This window comes from Helianthus annuus, chromosome 13 (genome assembly GCF_002127325.2).
Source record: "Helianthus annuus cultivar XRQ/B chromosome 13, HanXRQr2.0-SUNRISE, whole genome shotgun sequence".
NCBI lineage: Eukaryota > Viridiplantae > Streptophyta > Magnoliopsida > Asterales > Asteraceae > Helianthus > Helianthus annuus.
The window spans coordinates 42779403-42799574 of NC_035445.2; the positions used below are offsets into that span (position 1 = coordinate 42779403).

Consider the following 20172-nt stretch of genomic DNA (forward strand, 5'->3'; position numbering starts at 1 on the left):
GAATATGAAGCCTTAATTGCTGGCTTACAAATTGCTAAGGATATGGGGTGAAGTATCCTAAAGTATATGTAGACTCATTATTTGATCACCAATCACTTTAATGGATCCTATGCTGTTAAAGGAGAAAAACTAACCAAATATTTAGAGATAGTCAAGGAATTGGCACTCTCTTTTGTCTCTTTCAGCTTAACACAGGTACCAAGGGAGGAGAACACAGAAGCTGATGCATTGGCCAACCTAGGATCATCCTTGAAGATTCCAGAAAACATAAGTATCCCTATCATCCATATCCTGGCTCCTGCTATCGAAAATCAGGTGGCCATGGAAATAGAAGAGGATACTGCAGTGATCCCTAGTGAAGAAGCTCAGTCTTATTCAGGATCATGGATCTCACCAATCATGAGATACTTGCAATACGGGGAGATTCCGATGGGAGAAAATCCTAGAGCTTTCAGACTAAGGTATCTCAATTCACAATTTTGAAAAATGTATTATATAAACGATCTCTTGCAGGACCATATTTAAGATGTATCGAGGATCCTGAAATTGAAGAAGTGTTGAGAGACTTCCATGAAGGAGATTGTGGAAACCACACTGGGGGCAGAGCATTATTCTCAAGGATCCTTAGAACAGGATACTACTGGCCGACTATGAAAAGGGATGCTGTAGAATATGCTAAGAAGTGTGATCCTTGTCAAAGACACAGCAATATCCTCCATCAGCCAGCTGAATTTTTACACCCGATACCATCCTCTTGGCCATTCATGAGATGGGGGATGGATATAGTTGGCAAGCTTCCTAAAGCACCTGGTGGAAAAGTGTTTATGCTTGCCATGACCGACTACTTCTCCAAATGGATAGAGGCTGAAGCTTTTGCTCAAGTCAGAGAAAAGGAAGTTATATCCTTTATTAAAAGAAACATTATAACTAGATTTGGCATTCCCTCTGAAATTGTATGTGATAATGGTTCCCAATTCATTGGAAGCAGAACCACTAACTTTTGTGACAGTTGGGGAATTAAGATGATAACATCAACACCAGTTCATCCTCAAGCCAATGGTCAAGCAGAATCATCCAACAAGATCATCATCAATAATCTGAAGAAGAAGCTTGGATCCAAGAAGGGGAAATGGGCAGAGGAGTTACCCTATGTGCTATGGGCTGATAGGACAACTCCCAAGAATGCCACTGGTCAAACACCTTTCTCTTTAGTATTTGGGGCAGAAGCAGTGATCCCAACAGAGATGGTGATCCCAACTGCTAGAACAAGTGCTCGTGATCCTGAAGAGAATGCTACAATCCTGGCTCAGGATTTGGATACTATTGAAGAAATCAGGGATCTGGCTAGGATAAGGATGGCAAGCTACCAACAAAGAATGGCTGGTGCTTACAACAAAAATGTTAGGATAAGGAAGTTCCAAGTCGGAGATATGGTGTTGAGAAAAGCATTCCAAAACACTATCAATCCTGCTGACGGGAAGTTAGCACCAAAGTGGGAAGGCCCTTACTTGACTGAAGCTGAAGCAAGAAAGGGGGCATACAGATTGCTAACCATGGAAGGAAATTTGTTACCAAGAGCCTGGAATGCTGTTCACTTAAAGAGATACTTTATGTGAACATGATCCTTCAAGCATGTGATCCTTACATTGAAGTATCCTCGAAGGATCCCGGTGATGTCAGTGATCCTTACTCTGGTAATGTCCTTATCTTAAAACTATTACATTTCCTTACTTTTTACCTAAGGATAAGGATCATGTATCCTTCATCCTCTTCTCACGAACCATTTGAGTTATGATAGTTCAGGTATCTACAGCATATCGTCAAAGATCTTCAAAAGCAACACAGATCCTTGGGTTCAACCCCAGTTATCCTTGGGATTATCCCCAGTTTTCGCCAGTAGCGCACGATGATCCTGGTATAGTTCACGTCTTTGGGACCAGTACCCACTTTCGGGGCTGACAACCTCATCGTACTGACTATACCTAGGATCCTATGTATAATGGTAGACGTACCATACATCCGTTCCTAAGGTTTCTAACGTTTTCACGTTAGCTAAGGTTTTGACATTTTCATGTCACCAAGCTTGGATAGTCGCCAGTAAGGGCCATACTCCAGTTTACATACGATCCTTGAGCTTGTCCCCAGTTATCCTTTGGGCTTGTCCCCAGTGATCCTTTGGGCTTGTCCCCAGTTATCCTTTGGGCATGTCCCCAGCTACTATTTTATCTTTTACATTGGCTTAGTCCCAAGTTATGTTCCGTTTTCAGGTTTTCGAAGTTAAACAAATAAGGATCCTTAATCCTTATTATCTATTAAAAACTCATCTACGGTTATCTTGATTAAAGGTTAGGATCCTAACTTGGATCCTCAGGTATGATCCTTGACTATTCTGATTATACTGAACAACCCTTACACTTTGACAACAAAACCTATGATCCTTGAAATTGATTGCTTCAAAAATTTTCAATGTCAGGATATTTGATCTAGGATCATATCCTAAATTTATTTAAACATGGTTTGCTCAACTCTTGTTACTCTAACAAATATATTTCTAAAACAACTGGAAAATAAAGAGGATAAATAAAGGATAACAACACGAGATAAGCCAGAAAGATTAAAAGTTATATTATTAACAAAAGGATCTTAAACCCTTTCAAAAAAGTTGTCAAAATTGCCAACCCACATTTCTACCAGCAAAACGTGGCCCGTCCACATGGGTTGGCAAAGGGTGTCCATTGTTATGCGGTCTTAGCAGGTGCGGGAAATTAAAAGGCGGCAGGATCACAAAGGCTTCATCCCCCAAACAGAGGATCCCTCCACCATTTGCGATCCTACCTATTGTTCAAAGGATCCAGGATCCTTAACCCTAAAAACTATTGTTCAAAGTTACAAACCATAAATGTTTCAAACATCACAACCACAAACCACTACCAAACCTAAAAAAATTGGGCTCCGGCCTAGTCACGAATATCCATCATCGCCCAATCCAGCAGCTCACACCTTTACTGCTCCATCACCACCAGCTTCTCCACCCTGATCCTTGTCAGCATCACCGCCCTCCAGCATTGGGATCTCCTCAGCTTCGTCCTCATCCTCCAGCTCTGCCAATCTCGCCTTCCAACCCTCCACATCCCATGAGCTTTTGTCAAAGGCAGGATCCTGAGCCTCCGCAACCATCTGTAGTTGTATCTTGTACATAGCAATTGCGGCAGAGACCTTGGCGTCCTGGGTGATCTCCTGCTTCTCGCCATCCATGTTGATCAGCATTTGAGCAGCCTCATCCTTAGTAGCCCGGAGTTCCTTCTCAAGATCGGCTATCTTGAGATCCTTTAACACGCCCATTTGTTGGAGGTCGGCGATTTGGCTTTCCTGATCCTCGACATGGCCAAGGTAGGTCTCAATCTCAGCAAGTTTCTGCAGAAGAGAAAAAAGGTAAGTTCAGGACCAGGTGATCCTCAAAGAAGCAGGATATACAGGCAAAATACATAAGCAGGATATTCAAGAAGGATAACCAACAGGGGCAATGATCCTTACCTCATTGACATAGTCAAGGAACTGCTGGCGGAGCAGGGGAAATCCTTGAAGATCCTCAGAAGCCTTTCTCTTCTTTCCCTTACCTCTAACAGGTGCTTTAGGGGCTGAAGCAGAGGGACTGGCAGCAGGAGCTTTCTTCCTTGCAGATTTAACATTTGCAAGATCATCGATACCAAACTTGGAAGCAGACTTGACAGATTTCCCAGCGCCTACACAATCAAAACAAGATAAGTTCCCTTACTAACTAAACAGTCTTACATATAACTTACTTTTTAATAAGGATACTTACTTGACATAGTGGCAGATGCGGATGATACTTCCTGTGAATCCTGGGTAGCAACTTGAAAACTTCTGATTTCAGGATCAAGCTTTCTGAAGGCTAGAACTCTCTCTCTTGCAGCAGGGGTCAACTTGAGATGAGCAATGGATATAGCTGCATAAAAAACAAAGAAGACATTAGTGATCCTCATCATAAGGAACAAGTCTGATGGTGATCCTTCCAGGATCCTCTATCCTACCATGAGTAGCCCACTCCTTGGGCAGATCCTTCCCATTAGGGATGGTATCCCTCCTAACAAAGAAGAAACGTCGCTTCCAGTTTGTGTCATTTTTGGTAACCTTAAAAACAGGGTGATCCTCCCCGGCTTTCCGTTTCAGCAAGTATCGACAGGAACCAAACGTGGTAAGATCATATAGCTCAGCCAGCTCCGACATCCCTAAATCAATCCCCTCCTGCTCGATGATCCTCTCAAGGGTACACAGAACCCTCCAGATCATCGGCATGGTTTGGATATAAGACATGCCGGTCAAGGAAAAGAAGGATTGGGTGAAGGCTGGAAAAGGATACGAATATCCTATGGTAAACGGAGTTGCAGGAAAGGCCACCCAGGTGTCGGAAACAAAATCACTTAGAGCGGTGGAAGTGAATGACTTGAAGATAGCATCCGCCGGAAAACAGTGACGGATCCTATCAACATGAGCATCAGTGAAGCAGCACCTCTCCGTAGGAGAGTCTTTGACGATCCCTTGGCTTTTCAGGGGACTGCTTTTCTTGTGATCCTTGTGAGGGGAATTTCGGAGCAACATACTCTTGGCAGAATAAAAACAGGAAGCAGAAAAACAGAGCAAGAGAAGGAAGAAAGAGAAGAGAATACCTAATCGATCTTCGGTAGAGATTATAAAGGGAGAATATCTTGAATTTAAATGCAGATTGATCCTAACCCTATCTCCTATTTATAATCATGATTTGCAGGGATGTCACCTCAGTGACGTAAGGGTTGCAACGGCTAGTTCGAGATTAACGGCTAGTTATCCGAGTTGTTCGTTGCAGATAAGATCAAAGCAAAATATAACTCATTTATTTACAAAATCACTCCTTATATTTTGGGGGCAATTGTTAGGGCTGGATTTTTACAATACATGATCCTCACGTGTGATCCTAACCAGTGATCCTTGTCTCTTTGGCAGATAGTGATCCTCAGCAGAGTTCCAGGATCAGGATCACGGACCATCATAGGATCCTCATGCTAACAGTTGCTTTCGTTGAACTTAATGTCATTTTGCAGGAATGTCTAGCAGGATCCGCTCTTAGCATCACGATCAAAGGACGCATATTTACAATTATAGCATGTGCTTAATCGAAGATGAACGTTGCAAAGGATATGGAAACTTGGCATGATTTAAGGGCGACAAATTAGGCTAGATTTACTTTTATTTCTAAAGGGGTAATGAGCTGATTGTTAGTCTTTTTACCTAAAATAGGTCACCTACACTTGTATATATAACACTTTTCCCATTCGGAAGAACACACAACACAATTCTCACACGCTTAGACACTCGAAACTATAGTGATCCTTGTACTCAGCTCATTATCATCCGAAGTTGTAACCATTTTTCTTATATTGAAGTTTGGTGATCGGTAGTTGCCATCACCCGAGGTTTTTTATGCCGGAGATCATACATTGATCAAGGGCTTTTTCCTCGTATAAATCATTGTGTCTTTGCATATTTCATACTGAAGTGATCCTTTACTTTTTCAATAAACCAAGCATCATACCCCGTTTACATAGAGTTTGGTTGCATTATCCTTGTGTGATTTTTGACCAAAACACTTATTATCCATTAAAATTTCATTTACGGTTATCTTGATTAAAGGTTAGGATCCTAACTTGGATTCTCAGGTATGATCCTTGACTATTTTGATTATACTCGTTATTTTGAATAACCCTTACACTTTGACAACTAAACCTATGATCCTCGATCATAAACTATTTTTGAAAATTTTTCGATTACAGGATATTTGATCCAGGATCATATCCTAAAATGATTGAACATGATTTGCTTAACAATTGGAAAATAAAAGGATAAACAAAGGATAACAACACGAGATAAGAAAGAAAGATTAGAGTTATTTTATTAACAAAGGATTTTAAACCCTTTCAAAAGTTGTCAAAATTGCCAACCCACGTTTCTACCAGCAAAACGTGGCCCGTCCACATGGGTTGGCAAAGGGTGTCCATTGTTTATGCGGTCATAGCAGGTGCAGGAAATTAAAAGCGGCAGGATCACAAAGGCTTCATCCCCCAAACAGAGGATCCCTCCACCATTTGCAATCCTACCTATTGACCAAAGGATCCAGGATCCTCAATCCTAAAACTATTGTTTAACTTACAGACCATCATTGTTTAAAACATCACAACCACAAAAATCACTACCGAATTTAAAAAAAAAATTGGGCTCCGGCCAAGTCTCGAAATTTCCATCATCGCCCAATCCTGCAGCTCAAACCTTCGCTGCACCGTCACCACCAGCTCCACTTGCTTCCCCCTGATCCTTGCCAGCGTCACCTCCTTCAAGCATTGGGATCTCCTCAGCCTCCTCATCATCCTCCAACTCTGCCAGCCTCGCCTTCCAGCCCTCCACGTCCCATGTGCTCTTGTCGAAGGAAGGATCCTGAGCCTCCGCAGCCATCTGCAGCTGGATCTTATACATGGTTATCGCAGCAGAGACCTTGGCATCCTGGGTAATGTCATGCTTCTCATAATCAAAATTGATCAGCATCCTAGCAGCTTTATCCTTGGTGGCCCGGAGCTCCTTCTCAAGATCAGCAATCTTGAGATCCTTCAGCACACCCATCTGTTGGAGGTCAGCAATTTGGCGATCTTGATCCTCGACGTGGCCAACATAAGTTTCTATTTCAGCAAATTTCTGCAAGGAAAACAAGGCATAACGTCAGAAACAAGTGATCCTCAAAATTGTCAGGATAACGAACAGGGGCAGCGATCCTTACCTCGTTGAAGTAGTCCAGAAACTGTTGGCGAAGCAGGGGCAGGCCTTGTAGATCCTCAGAGGCCTTTCTCTTCTTTCCTTTACCCCTAATAGGTGCTTTAGGGGCTGAAGCAGTTGGGCTGGCAGCAGGAGTCTTCTTCCTTGCAGATTTGACATTAGCAAGATCATCAATACCAAACTTGGAGGCAGACTTGACAGATTTCCCAGCGCCTACACAATCAAAATAAGATAAGTACTCTAACTAATTTAAAAATCTTACATAGAACTACTTTTTAAATGAGGATACTTACTTGACATTGTGGCAGATGCGGAGGATACTTCCTGTGAATCTTGAATGGCAACTTGAAAACTTCTGGTCTCAGGATCAAGCTTTTTGAAGGCTAGAACTCTCTCTCTTGCAGCAGGAGTCAACTTGAGATGAGCAACAGATATGGCTGCACAAAAAACAGAATATTAGTGATCCTCGCCTTAAGGAACAAGTCTGATGGTGATCCTTCCAGGATCCTCTATCCTACCATGAGTAGCCCACTCCTTGGGCAGATCCTTCCCATTAGGGATGGTATCCCTCCTAACGAAGAAAAATCGTCGCTTCCAATTCGTGTCATTCTTGGTGACCTTAAGAACAGGGTGATCCTCTCCAGCTTTCCGTTTGAACAAATATCGGCAGGATCCAAACGTTGTGAGATCATACATCTCAGACAGCTCCGCCATTCCTAGGTCGATCCCTTCTTGCTCAATGATCCTTTCAAGGGTATACAAAACCCTCCAGATCATCGGCATGGCTTGGATGTAAGATATGCCGGTCAGGGAAAAGAAAGATTGGGTGAAAGCTGGAAAGGGATACGTATAGCCTATGGTGAACGGAGTAACAGGAAAAGCTACCTAAGTATCGGAGACAAAGTCACTTAAAGCAGTGGGAGTGAAAGATTTAAAGATAGCATTCGCCGGAAAACAATGACGAATTCTATCAATATGAACATCGGTGAAACAACACCTCTCATGGGGAGAATCCTTGATGATCCCTTGACCCTTCAAGGGACTGTTCTTTTTAGGATCCTTATGAGGGGAGTTGCGTAGCAGCATGCTTGCAGAATGTTGAAGAAAAACAAAGAAGCAGAAAAACAGAGTAAGAGAAGGAAGAAGGAAGAAGATAGATACCTGATTGATCTTCGGACGAGATTATAAAGGGAGTTTCTTTGATTTTAAATGCGAATTGATCCTATCTCTATCTCCTATTTATAATGATGATCTGCAGGGCTGTCACTTCTGTGACGTAAGAATCACAACGGCTAGTCCGACTCCAACGGCTAGTTATCCGATTAGCTCGTTGCAGATAAGATCAAGCAAAATATAACTCATTTATTTACAATATCACTCCTTATATTTTGGGGGCAATTGTTAGGGATGGATTTTTATAACACATGATCCTTACATGTGATCCTAACCAGTGATCCTTGTTTCTTTGGCAGATAGTGATCCTCAGCAGAGTTCCAGGATCAGGATCACGGACCATCATAGGGATCCTCATGCTAACAGTTGTTTTCATTGAATTTAATGTTATCTTGCAGGAATGTCTAGCAGGATCCGCTCTTAGCATCGCAAACAAGGGACGCGTCTTTACAACTTTGGCATATGCTTAATCAGAGATGAACGTTGTAGAGGATATGGAAACTCGGCATGATTTAAGGGCGATAATTTAGGCTAGATTTACTTTTATTTCTAAAGGGGTAATGAGCTGATTGTTAGTCTATTTACCTAAAATAGGTCACTCACACTTGTATATATAACACTCTTCCCCATTCGGAAGACACACAACACATTTCTCACACGCCTAGACACTCGATACTATAGTGATCCTTGTACTCAGCTCATTATCATCCGAAGTTGTAATCATTTTTGTTATATTGAAATTTGGTGATCGGTAGTTGCCATCACCCGAGGTTTTTTATGCCGGAGATCATTCATTGATCAAGGGCTTTTTCCTCGTATAAATCCTTGTGTTACTTGCATATTTCTCACTAAAGTGATCCTTTACTTTTTCAACAAACCAAGCATCATTCCCCGTTTACTTAGAGTTTGGTTGCATTATCCTTGTGTGATTTTTGACCAAAACACCGATCACCAAGCTCAAATAAATCAATTAAAGTTTACAACTTCGGATAGTGACGAGCTAAGTACAAGGATCACTATGCTAAAACGTGTAAAAGTGTGAGAAATGCTAAGTGTTTGCTGAGAGCTTTGTGACTGCGATTGTACGAGAGTGTGTGTAAGCAAAAAATGGCTAAGTGTTCTAATTTTAGCTCGTCACCCCTTTAAATATGAAAGCTAAACTAAGCTAACTAACTGCCCGACTTTCATGCCATTCTCCCACGTTCTCCACAACGTCCATTTTCGTTCAAATGAGTGCGAAATACTTGGGGAATATTCCATAGTAACGTTGCCAAGACCAAGTCAAGTTCAATACTCCTGCAAAATAATACGAAATACAAACAGCCAATCGTTAGTATGAGGATCCTTAAGGTGATCCATGATCCTGATCCTGAAGCTCTTCTGAGGATCACTATCTGTCACAGAAGTAAGGATCACTTGTCAGGATAATAAGCAAGGATCACTAATTGTTAGAAAATCCTCCCCTAACAATTACCATGTGTTTGGTGATGTGATTTCGTTTGACGCCACGTATCGTTCCAACAAGTAATATTTTATAATTCAACTTCTTCTGTTTTTAGCGTTTTATTAATTTACATGCAATGACGTTTTTTTATTTTACATGCAATGGCGTTTTATTAGTTTACATTCAATGGCGTTTTATTATTGTTTCATTTCTCATGGCGTTTTCATATGCAGATACTCTATGGTGTTTGTACCGTTCACTAGTATAGACAATCATCACTGCAATGTTATATTTGATGCAGCATTGTTGGCATCGGAAACTGCTAATACGTATATTTGGTTGTTAAGAGTTTTTCTAAAAGATGTTGGTTCTCAACCAAAAGTTGTTGTCACTGTCCATGATTCAGCGATGAAGAAGGCTATTTCTGTTATATTTGTTGACACGAGGCATCGGTTATGCATGTGGCATGTGATGCATAAACTTTCTCTAAAGGTTGTTATGCTTTTTTTTATCTTTGGCGTTTTAGTTATACACTCGTTTTAAAATACATGGCGTTTTGTACCTTGTTACTCTTTTTTTATTTAAATATTTTCTTTTGTTTTTTTTAAATTTATGCATGGCGTTTTCGTGTTATATATAGGTTGGTGTTAGGCTATTCAATTCGACCAATTTTAAAGAACGTATTTATGGTGTTGTGTGGACGGATATTCTCACACCTGAAGAATTTGAATCAGAATGGGAAGCGGTAATCGCATAATTCAATTTAGAAGATAATGACTGGCTATCTGATATTTTTGCACTTAGGGAATCTTGGATCCCTGCATACTATAGAATGGAGCATATGTCTGGTCTTATGCGAACGACATCCAGGTCGGAGAGTGAGAATCATTTTTTTGGTCAAGTGTGCAATTCGAAAACTAATCTTGTTGAGTTCATGACGCATTATGAGACTGCAATAGATGCATAGCGTCACACACATCGTAAAAATGATCATGAATCTCGATACAAAAGACCCCAGTTGAAGAGTAGTTACAAATTGTTGGAAGGGCAAGCCGTTGACATATACACAAAAAGTATTTTTTGTGACGTTCAAGCTGAGCTTATTGGAGTTGCGGATTGCATAAATCAACGTTACGAAGATCAGCCTGATGGGTTTGTTAAGTTTTACGTAAATGACTTCCAACAGCCTTGTACATCCTTATTTCAGGTAAATAATGGCGTTTTGTTTTTTATGGTATTTTCTGTTAATGGCGTTTTATCATATGCAATGTGTTTTTTTTTCTTTTTTAGACAAACATTCTATGCATGGCGTTATAGAGATATTGTTTTTGGCATTTTTCAGGTAATGTTCCGTAAGTCTGATTGCACATGCAGTTGCTCATGCAGGCGTTTTGAACAGTTTGGTTTGCTATGTAGACATATATTCTATGTTTTGAGACTTATGGACATTAGGGAATTTCCAAAACAATACATTCTGAATAGATGGTGCAAAGAGGCCTCCCCAAACTGCTCTCCTGAATTCTCAATTAGTCGTGAACATATGATTGAGCTTGATCCTGATGTGCAAAGTATGATGCGAGATATTATTTATTCAACCGAATACACTTTGAACCGTTTATCTGGTAATAAAGAGGAGCTATCCTTATACAAGGATCATGTTCAATCTTATATGAAGAAGGTTCAAGATATGCAGATTGTTGCTCCTCCCACTAGTTCTAGGGATAGATTTGCCTAGATAACCGGTCAATATAAAAACGACAAGAATCCGATAAGAGTCCCTGTAGGTTATAAATCCAAAGGTTCTGGTTCTCGGAAGCACTTGAAATCTAAACAGGAGATAGCAATCGACAAAAAGAAATCAAAGTCGAAACCCGGGGCAAAAGAAGGACAGTGTCAGAACTGCAAAGCCTATGGACACTACGCATCAACATGCAAACATGCCGTAATTAAAAGAAGATCCACAAGGTCTTTAAGAGCCAGTGAAGAGTAGTTTGGCGTTTTGTATTTGTCATTCTTACAGAACACATACAGATGGTCTTCGAGAGCCAGTGTAGAGTAGTTTGGCGTTTTTTTTATTTTAATCCTATAGAACACAGACATTTCTCAGTTTGGCGTTTTAAATCTTTTTTTTTTTTGCATCTTTTTCTTTTTTCTTCCTCTTTGTGCATAACATGCTACTTCGAAGTTAAATAACAAACAATATAACATCAGGCAAGGAAATCAAACGCCAAAAAAAAAAAAACAATAACGCCACTAAATAAAACTACCATAAACTTCTAATTTTGGTCGTGCTAAACTCAATAATGTTTTGCTGAACGAAATTGATAACATTGTTAATCCTCAATCAAGAAAGATGTGTAACAATGTTATCCATCCTGTTTAGCTAAACTTTATAGAGAACAAAAACAGAATCTCCATGAAATGGTTTTTTTGAAGTTTTGTGGTTTTTGTATGTTTTGGCGTTTATATTAAGGATCTTGCTCATTACATAGAGAGAAAGTTTATTGAGAAAATAGTGTATATCAAAGAAACATAGATTTGAATCTTTGATATTTTGGTTTTTTTGGCGTTTATAAGATGAATGGTATAGAGGAAAATATAGGTTTTTGTGGTTTTGGTGGTTTTGGTGTGGATTTTAGTAGTTCTGAGAGTTTGTTTATATAGGAAGTTTTTGGCGCGTGTTTTACGCGCGATTTTTATTACAGTAAATGCTAGTAATAAAGTTCCGTCGTTTCAGTACTGTTTGTTTAGCTTTATCGGTTAAAAACAAAGTTTGGCGTTTTATATCTATTGCGTTATATTATGACGAAGTGTGTTATGTGTGTTGAGGCGAGATTTTAATAGCGTGAGTTTGGCGTTTTATGTTCAGTCAAAAGACCCTTTTACCCTTAATGAAGTGCGCCAGATTAATAAACGTGATTTTATTTACGAAAACGCCACCGCGTTATCTAGTCCATAGATTGTTTTGATCTGACGATCCATAAGCGTTCTCTCCGTTCTCACACTTTTGAACGTTGTCTCTAAATCCTGACCCTATATATATATATATGTGTGTGTGTGTGTGTGTGTGTTGATGTGTGCGTGGTGTTATATATTTTTATATATATTTTAAGCCCTTTTACACTTTTTAGCCAAGTTTTAAATTTATAAAACACGATATTTACTAACACTAAACACACATATGGGCAAGTGCACCCATCGTGGACGTAGTATAGTGTTGGTAAGATACCGAGGTCGTCCAAGGACACAAGAGCTTTTAGTACCGGTTTATCCTCAACGTCTAATCAAATAAAAAGTTAGAAAAAGGTTTTTAAACTAGAAAAATAAAACTAACTAAAATGCTAAAAAATAAAATAAAAGTAAAAACAAATAGACAAGATGAATCACTTGGATCCGACTCGTGTGTAGTGTAACCTTTGATTATTTCCGCACTTTTGCACTTTTTAAGAGATTATCTTAGTTATTGTAGTAGGCCCCTCTTTTGAAGGTGACGTTACCCTAAACCCAGTAGTTTGAATCAGCAAGGATAAAATCCTAAAGGGTCGGATTATTGAAAGATAATTAATTAAGTTATTAATGCATAATGTGGTAGGCCCATCTTTTGAAGGTGAGGTTTCCCTCGGCTAAGTAGTCTGAGTCACCAAGGATACAGTGCTAAGTAGCCGGGTTAAAGTTTTAATAGTAGCTTACTTATGAGGGGATCAAAGAGTTTGGACCCCCACCATCCAATACCGGTGGGTATTGAAGGAGGTCCTACTAAATTTGACCCAGGTCCTTTGCAGGATCTATACACTGAACAATGGCAAGACTCTTACCAAACTGTTCCCTTAACCCCCGACCAGGTAGCCAACATATCTCCATATAGACCGTGGAGATATGAATGGTGAAAATCTTTTATTTTATATAGATAGTAAAATAATGCCAAGACACCACGGACAAACGATAAGGATGAATCACCTTCAACATAAGAAACTAGTTATTAAAGTCATTAATACATAACCAAATAAAAAGTGCGAAAAGATTAAAAATAAAAAGCATTACACTAAACACTTGTCTTCACCAAGTGATGTAAGAGACTTAGGCAAACATGGCCTTTGATTGTCAAGAACTCTTGCGATCAATCTTGGATCCTGAGACAACTCACACACTCTATGATGGATGATGGATGATGGTGGTGGATGATGGTGTTGTGATGGTGGTGGGTGGTGGGTGAAGTGTGAGAGAGGTGGTGTGCCAAGGGATGGTTTGCAAATTAGCCAAGCACCCCTATTTATAGTCTGAACAGAAGCTCGGGCACGGCCCCGTATCCATTGGGCACGGCCCCGTGTCCATCCTCCTTCTCTTTCTTCATTAATTGCAGTTTGTCTGCATTAGTTTACCACGCCCCGTGTCCGCTGAGCACGACCCTGTGTGCAGAAGCGTATCTGTACTATCAAGATTTCCCTAGATTCTGCGATTCTTAGAGTTGACCACGGGCCCGTGCCCGCTGAGCACGACCCTGTGGTGGGCGACAGACGCTTCTATAACTTTGTCTTTTCTGCTGACACTTGGTCATGCCCCCGTGCTCATTGAGCACGGGACGTGTTCAGCCTTCTGTTCTCTTGTTTTTGCTTAGGAAGATGTTGTCGGGGGGTCGGGCATGCCACGTTTGTTTCTTTTCTTGTATATATGTTAGATTTAGCTGGCTTTTTGCTTCTTTTGTTCATTTGAGCTCATTTATTCCTGAAAATACAAAAGGAAGACAAAAACATACTTTTTCCAACATTAGTACTAAAAAAGGGTTAGTTTTATGCCACAATTGATGTAATTTATATGTTGCATTTTGTGCACATCAAATACCCCCACATTTGAATCTTTGCTTGTCCTCAAGCAAAACTCTTTATAATGTGGCTTTACACTCCCAAATGGAATGGGTAGAAGAGAAGGTTTTTGGGTTTGTCATAGAGTGTCGGGATTTCCAAGATTCTTTATTAAGTTTTATTTTTATTTATTTACAATCCTATTCGTCATGATTTATTAAAAACATTACATAAGATAAATTACTTATTAGGGCATAACATGCCTTTTTAAAATTCCATTTATATACAAGTTCACATACCTCACGGGAGATCACTCAACACTCGGCCGAAGATGTATTTTTAGTGAATCACTCGAGAGCGGCATGGAACTTACTCCTACCATAAGCTTGCCAAGCAATCAATCCTCCTCCTTTTTAACTATACACCTTTGTAAATATCAAGAGGACTTTTGGGGTGAAAGGTTAGGCTTGGGCTAAAGGTGGGTGGTTTGGGTTAGTGGTTAGTAAAAGGGGCGAAAGGCGTAAAAAGCATCGGTTTTTCGGAAGACTTTTTATTTTTCATAACTTCTTATTTTGATGAAGCATTTCTTTCAAACAAAGTTTTTTTTTTCATAAGCAAGTCATAAGAAAAACCGAGCCTTGTTACTAAAATAAAGGGTTTAAAATGAAAAAGGGTTTTGGTGGGTGAAAGGGTGTTTGTTTTGGGTTAAGAAATGAAAAGGTTTAGGCTCAATGGGGTTGACTAGGGGGATTTTGGGTAGGTGGTAAAAAAAACAAAAATAATGGTGTTGAAATAAAAAAGGTTAGTCCTAATGCCTCCATCATTTACTTACTCGGGTTTAAGTTGGTAAGGACCGGGAATGTATCGTTGTGGCAAGTTCTAGAGTCGTAAGAACCAAGCGGCTATTCACACAAGAAACGAAAAATGAGCATTTAGTTTAAAGATATGTATTTGTATGCTCAATAAAGGCTCAAACTCACTTTTTGTGGGAATGGGTTTTTACGTGATCAAGTATATATAATCAATTTTTAACTAAACTTGTCATGTCGTTTCATAATTTTCTTATGTTGGTTCTTTTTATCACGACGCTATCGGTTGTATATTTGTAAAAATCTAACCTTTTTTAGAACTTGAAATTCCCGATTTAAACCTAGACAAGTAAAAAAAATGAAAAATTTTTTGAAAAATTTTTTGGGGTGATTAGCGGTTCCAACAGAATTTTGTGTAAGGCTTTTATTTTAGACTTGCAAGATTCAAGGTTTTAGCATCCCCCCCCCCCCCACACTTAAATTACACATTGTCCTCAATGTGTCCCAAAAATAAGTTTTTAGGTTGATTGAATGTGTAAAAAGGTGTGAAAAAAAAACAAAATTTACGTTACTGGGCGTCTGGACACGGCCCCGTGGTGTCCGGGCACGGCCCCGTGTTCAGATCGCCAGTAACAGAAATTGTCAAAAAGAAACAGAAGCCTGGACACGGGGGCGTGTTCAGTGAGCACGCCCCGTGTCCAGTTACCTGAACTGCGCATTTCCTGCAGATTGTGCAGCACGGGGCCGTGTTGGGAGGGCACGACCCGTGCTGAACTTGCTGTAATGAAGAAAATTTTGTCGGAGGGCTCTGTTTTGTGCATGGGGTGCTGGTTCAAGTTTCCCTTGTTATCCTTCACCATCCCGAGTGTGTTATTACAACATCATCCAAACACCACATTAACTAAAACCGTCATTCATTAAAACATAGAAAGAATTACATAATAATCCTAATAAGTTAATAATTTAGATAAATAGGTCAAACGAAGCACAAGAAGTTTAAACCGAGAAGTTCTAGCCTAGAATTTATTCTATTAGCAAAATTTCCGAAAAGAAAATTCTCTCGGTTGGATGCGGCTTTGAAGAACTTCTTTCTCCGGACATGGGTCCCTCACACGTCGGCGAGCCACTCCTCTATCTCCCTTGGGAGAAGAAAGGTAGGCTCATTGGCATCGGTTTGAGGGGGTGCAACCTCCACCGGGACTTCTTGTAGATCTTCAAGAGGAGGCTCTGCTGGAATGTCATCCCATCCGGTAGGATTGTTGACTTTAAGTGCTAGGTTCAAATCCTCTTGAGGGAGAATTGGTTCCATGGGAGGTGTTACAAGAATGTTCAACCTCTGGTGCAAGAGGTTGATCCCTTGAAAACTGTTTTCCAACCCCACCGTAAGATAATTTATACGGTCTATAAGGACCTCCTCTACCGAAGTCATCTCGTCAAGAGCTTCACGTAATGCCATTACGTAGCATACGAGAGTTGCTTCAATTGAAGACCTTCTTTCCCTCTGACTGTTTCTGGAATGTGCAGAAGATGTTCCACTGTTTTGACTTGACATTCTACGAAAACAAACCAAAAAGAGTTCATTTTAATGAAACAGTACTTCGGACACGGCCCCGTGTTCACCTTTCTGCAGATTTTTGGAGCAAGGAATCTTGGAGTTTCAAATTATTCTCCTAACTTATGAAGCATTTTTTAGAAGAAATAACTGAAAACAATGTTGTACAACTTATTTTGAACAAGATTCCTAAAAACCTACCAAACATTACCATGAAGCTTGGAATCATGGTGATTTCAAGCTTCAATGGAGGTGTTTAGGCAAGTAAGATGAAGAAGAAGGTAATGGATAAAAGAGGAAAGGATAAGATGGTTGTTAGAACCATCTTTTACAAAATACCTAGGATGGTATGTGAGAAGATCCTCTCAAATCTCTGTCCCTGGATGGTCCAAATGTGCAGGATTCTTGGCTACATCTATAGAAAACGACAGCCCGCTGCACACGGCCGCGTCTCGGCTGGACACGGCCCCGTGTGCAGACGGGATCCTGATACATTTTGTCCGTTTTCTGACAAAAAGTCAGAAAGGAATCTTTTGGTGGACACGGGGGCGTGTTGACCTGGGCACGACCCCGTGTCGAAAGGCTGTTTATGAAGTTTGTCTATTTCTAAGAAACTTATCCGTATCGGGCGGTTCCTTACTGGATGGAACAACCCCAAAGTGCCTAAGATACCTTAATTGCTCTAGATTAAGACGAGAACGCAAGAGGTTGTCGGTGAGGGTGATTCCTATGCTAAATGTAGGTGGACAAGTCCAACCCTTTCCCGGGCTCTCGTTAAAGAAGGTGTATGCGAATCGCTCAGGTCTATGTATGCACCGAACGAAGTGGATGGAAAGTCCTTCACGGCACAATCGGCACAGGGACGACTATCGTCCAAGTCTTTGCTAGAGTTGAAGGTAATGTCAGGAACAACGAAGTTTTTTTTATTCGAATGTGATCCCAACAATTCTTCTTGGGTATCGTCTTGAGATGAATCAATGAAATCCATTGATGTGCACAAAATGCAACATATAAATTACATCAATTGTGGATTAAAACTAACCCTTTTTAGTACTAATGTTGGAAAAAGTATGCTTTTGTCTTCCTTTTGTGTTTTCACGATTAAATGAGCTCAAAATAACAAAAGAAGCAAAAAGACAGCAAAATCTAACAAAAATACAAGAAAAGGAACAAAAGTGATATGCCCGACCCCTTAATAGCATCTCCCCAAGCAAAACAGAGAAGCCAGAAGACTGAACACGTCCCGTGCTCAGCGAGCACGGGGCCGTGCCCAAGAAGCAGCAGAAAAGACAAACCTATAGAAGCTTCTATTGCCCACCACGGGGCCGTGCCCAGCGGACACGGGGGCGTGGTCAGGTTGCTGCAGGCGTATTTATTGTAATTGCGAATTACAATTAATGAAGAGAGAGAGTGTCAGATGGACACGGGGCCGTGCCCAGGCTTCTGTTTAGCCTATAAATAGGAGTGCTTGGAGCCATTTCAACTCATCCCTTAGCACACCACCTCTCTCACACTTCACCCACCACCCACCACCACCACCATTATCCACCACCATCATCCATTGTCCATCATAGAGTGTGTGAGTCATTTCGGGATCCAAGATTGATCGATAGAGTTCTTGACAATCAAAGGCCATGTTTGCCTAAGTCTCTTACATCACTTGGTGAAGACAAGGGTTTAGTTTAATACTTTTTATTTTTAAGCTTTTGCAGTTTTTAATTGGTTTTGTATTAATGACTTTAATTACTAGTTTCTTATGTTGAAAGTGATTCTTCCTTATCGTTTGTCCGTGGTGTCTTGGCATTATTTTACTGTCTATATAAAATAAAAGATTTTCACCATTCATATCTCCACGGTCTATATGGAGGTATGTTGGCTACCTGGTCGGGGGTTAAGGGAACGGTTTTGTAAGAGTCTTGCCATTGTTCAGTGTATAGATCCTGCAAAGGACCTGGGTCAAATTTAGTAGGACCTCCTTCAATACCCAAAGGTATTGGATGGCGGGGGTCCAAACTCTTTGATCCCCTCATAAGTTAAACTACTACTAAACTTTAACCCGGCTACTTAGGACTGTATCCCTGCTGACTCAGACTACTTAGCCGAGGGTAACGTCGCCTTCAAAAGAGGGGCCTACCATATTATGCATTAATAACTTAATTAATTATCTTTCAATAATCCGACCCTTTAGGATTGTATCCTTGTTGACTCAAACTACTGGGTTGAGGGTAACATCACCTTCAAAAGAGGGGCCTACTACAATAACTAAGATAATCTCTTAAACAAGTGCAAAAGTGCGAAAATAATCAAAGGTTACACTAACACACGAGTCGGATCCAAGTGATTCATCTTGTCTATCTGTTTTTATTTTTATTTTCAGCATTTTAGTTAGTTTTATTTTCTTAGTTTAAAAAATCTTTTTCTAACATTTTGATTTGATTAGACGTTGAGGATGAATCGGTACTAAAAGCTCTTGTGTCCTTGGACGACCTCGGTATCTTACCAACACTATGCTACGTCCACGATGGGTGCACTTGCCCATATGTGTGTTTAGTGTTTGTAAATATCGTGTTTTATAAATTTAAAACTTGGCTAAAAAGTGTAAAAGGGCTTAAAATATACACCTAAAATATAACACACTTCGCACACATCAAGTTTTTGGCGCCATTGCCGGGGACACAAGGATTTTAGGAAAGTTAGGAATCAACGGCCTAATCGCTTTTTCTATTTTCTTTTTATTTTTTTTAGATTTTCTTAATTTTTCAGCTTCTGCAGAACTCAGCATGGGCCGTGGTGGCTGAACACACCCCCGTGCCCAATCATTGGAAGTAGCAATCTTGTTTTAAGTCAGACAGTAAGCTGAACACGGGGCCGTGCCCACTCAACACGCCCCCGTGCCCAAGATTCAGTTACTGAAAACAAAACCGTAAGATCCCGACGGTTGGTAATTTCTGACACAAAAATGAGTGATAATGATTTTTTTTACTTTCGGCACTCTTATGGTACGTGGTGTCAATTATGTGGAGGCAAACATAAAGAATTAGAATGTTATTAAATTATAAGCCCCACTATATAGACTCACTGTCTCCCTATAACCTTAAGAGGGGCGAAAGTAAAAATAATCACTATCTCTCCCTCGAATGCGCCCAACCAGATATTCTAGGAGAAATGCTCCTTGACGAGTTATTTCAATTAGAAAATCTAGTTCTAAATTGGTTAGAAGAGCTTAGGAAGGATTTCATTAATCCATCCCAAGACAATGACGAAGAAGAATTGTTGGGGTCGCATGAAAACAACCTCGTTGTTCCCGATCTTACCTTCAACTCTAGTAAAGACTTGGACGATAGTCATCCCTGTGCCGATTGTGCCGTGAAGGACTCCCCATCGACTTCGTTCGGTGCATACATAGACCTGAGCGATTCGGCATACACCTTCTTTAACAAGAGCCCGGAAAAGGGTTGGACTTGTCCACCTACATATAGCATAGGAATCACCCTCACCGATAACCTCTTGCATTCTTGTCTTAACCTAGATCAATTAAGGTATCTTAGGCACTTTGGGGTTGTTCCATCCAGTAAG

At 40.3% G+C, this 20172-nt stretch overlaps 1 protein-coding gene across 1 annotated transcript in view; it reads left to right on the top strand.

Moving 5' to 3' along the window:
* Nucleotides 1-11171, top strand: part of LOC118485745 (protein FAR1-RELATED SEQUENCE 5-like) — a 160861-nt gene extending 149690 nt beyond the window's left edge. Inside the window, exons 3-7 of the mRNA XM_035982174.1 lie at nt 9670-9928; nt 10077-10181; nt 10455-10626; nt 10727-10778; nt 10889-11171. Coding sequence (XP_035838067.1) covers nt 9670-9928; nt 10077-10181; nt 10455-10626; nt 10727-10778; nt 10889-11171 — 871 coding nt within the window. The remainder of the gene's footprint in view (nt 1-9669; nt 9929-10076; nt 10182-10454; nt 10627-10726; nt 10779-10888) is intronic.
* Nucleotides 11172-20172: the final 9001 nt, after the last annotated feature.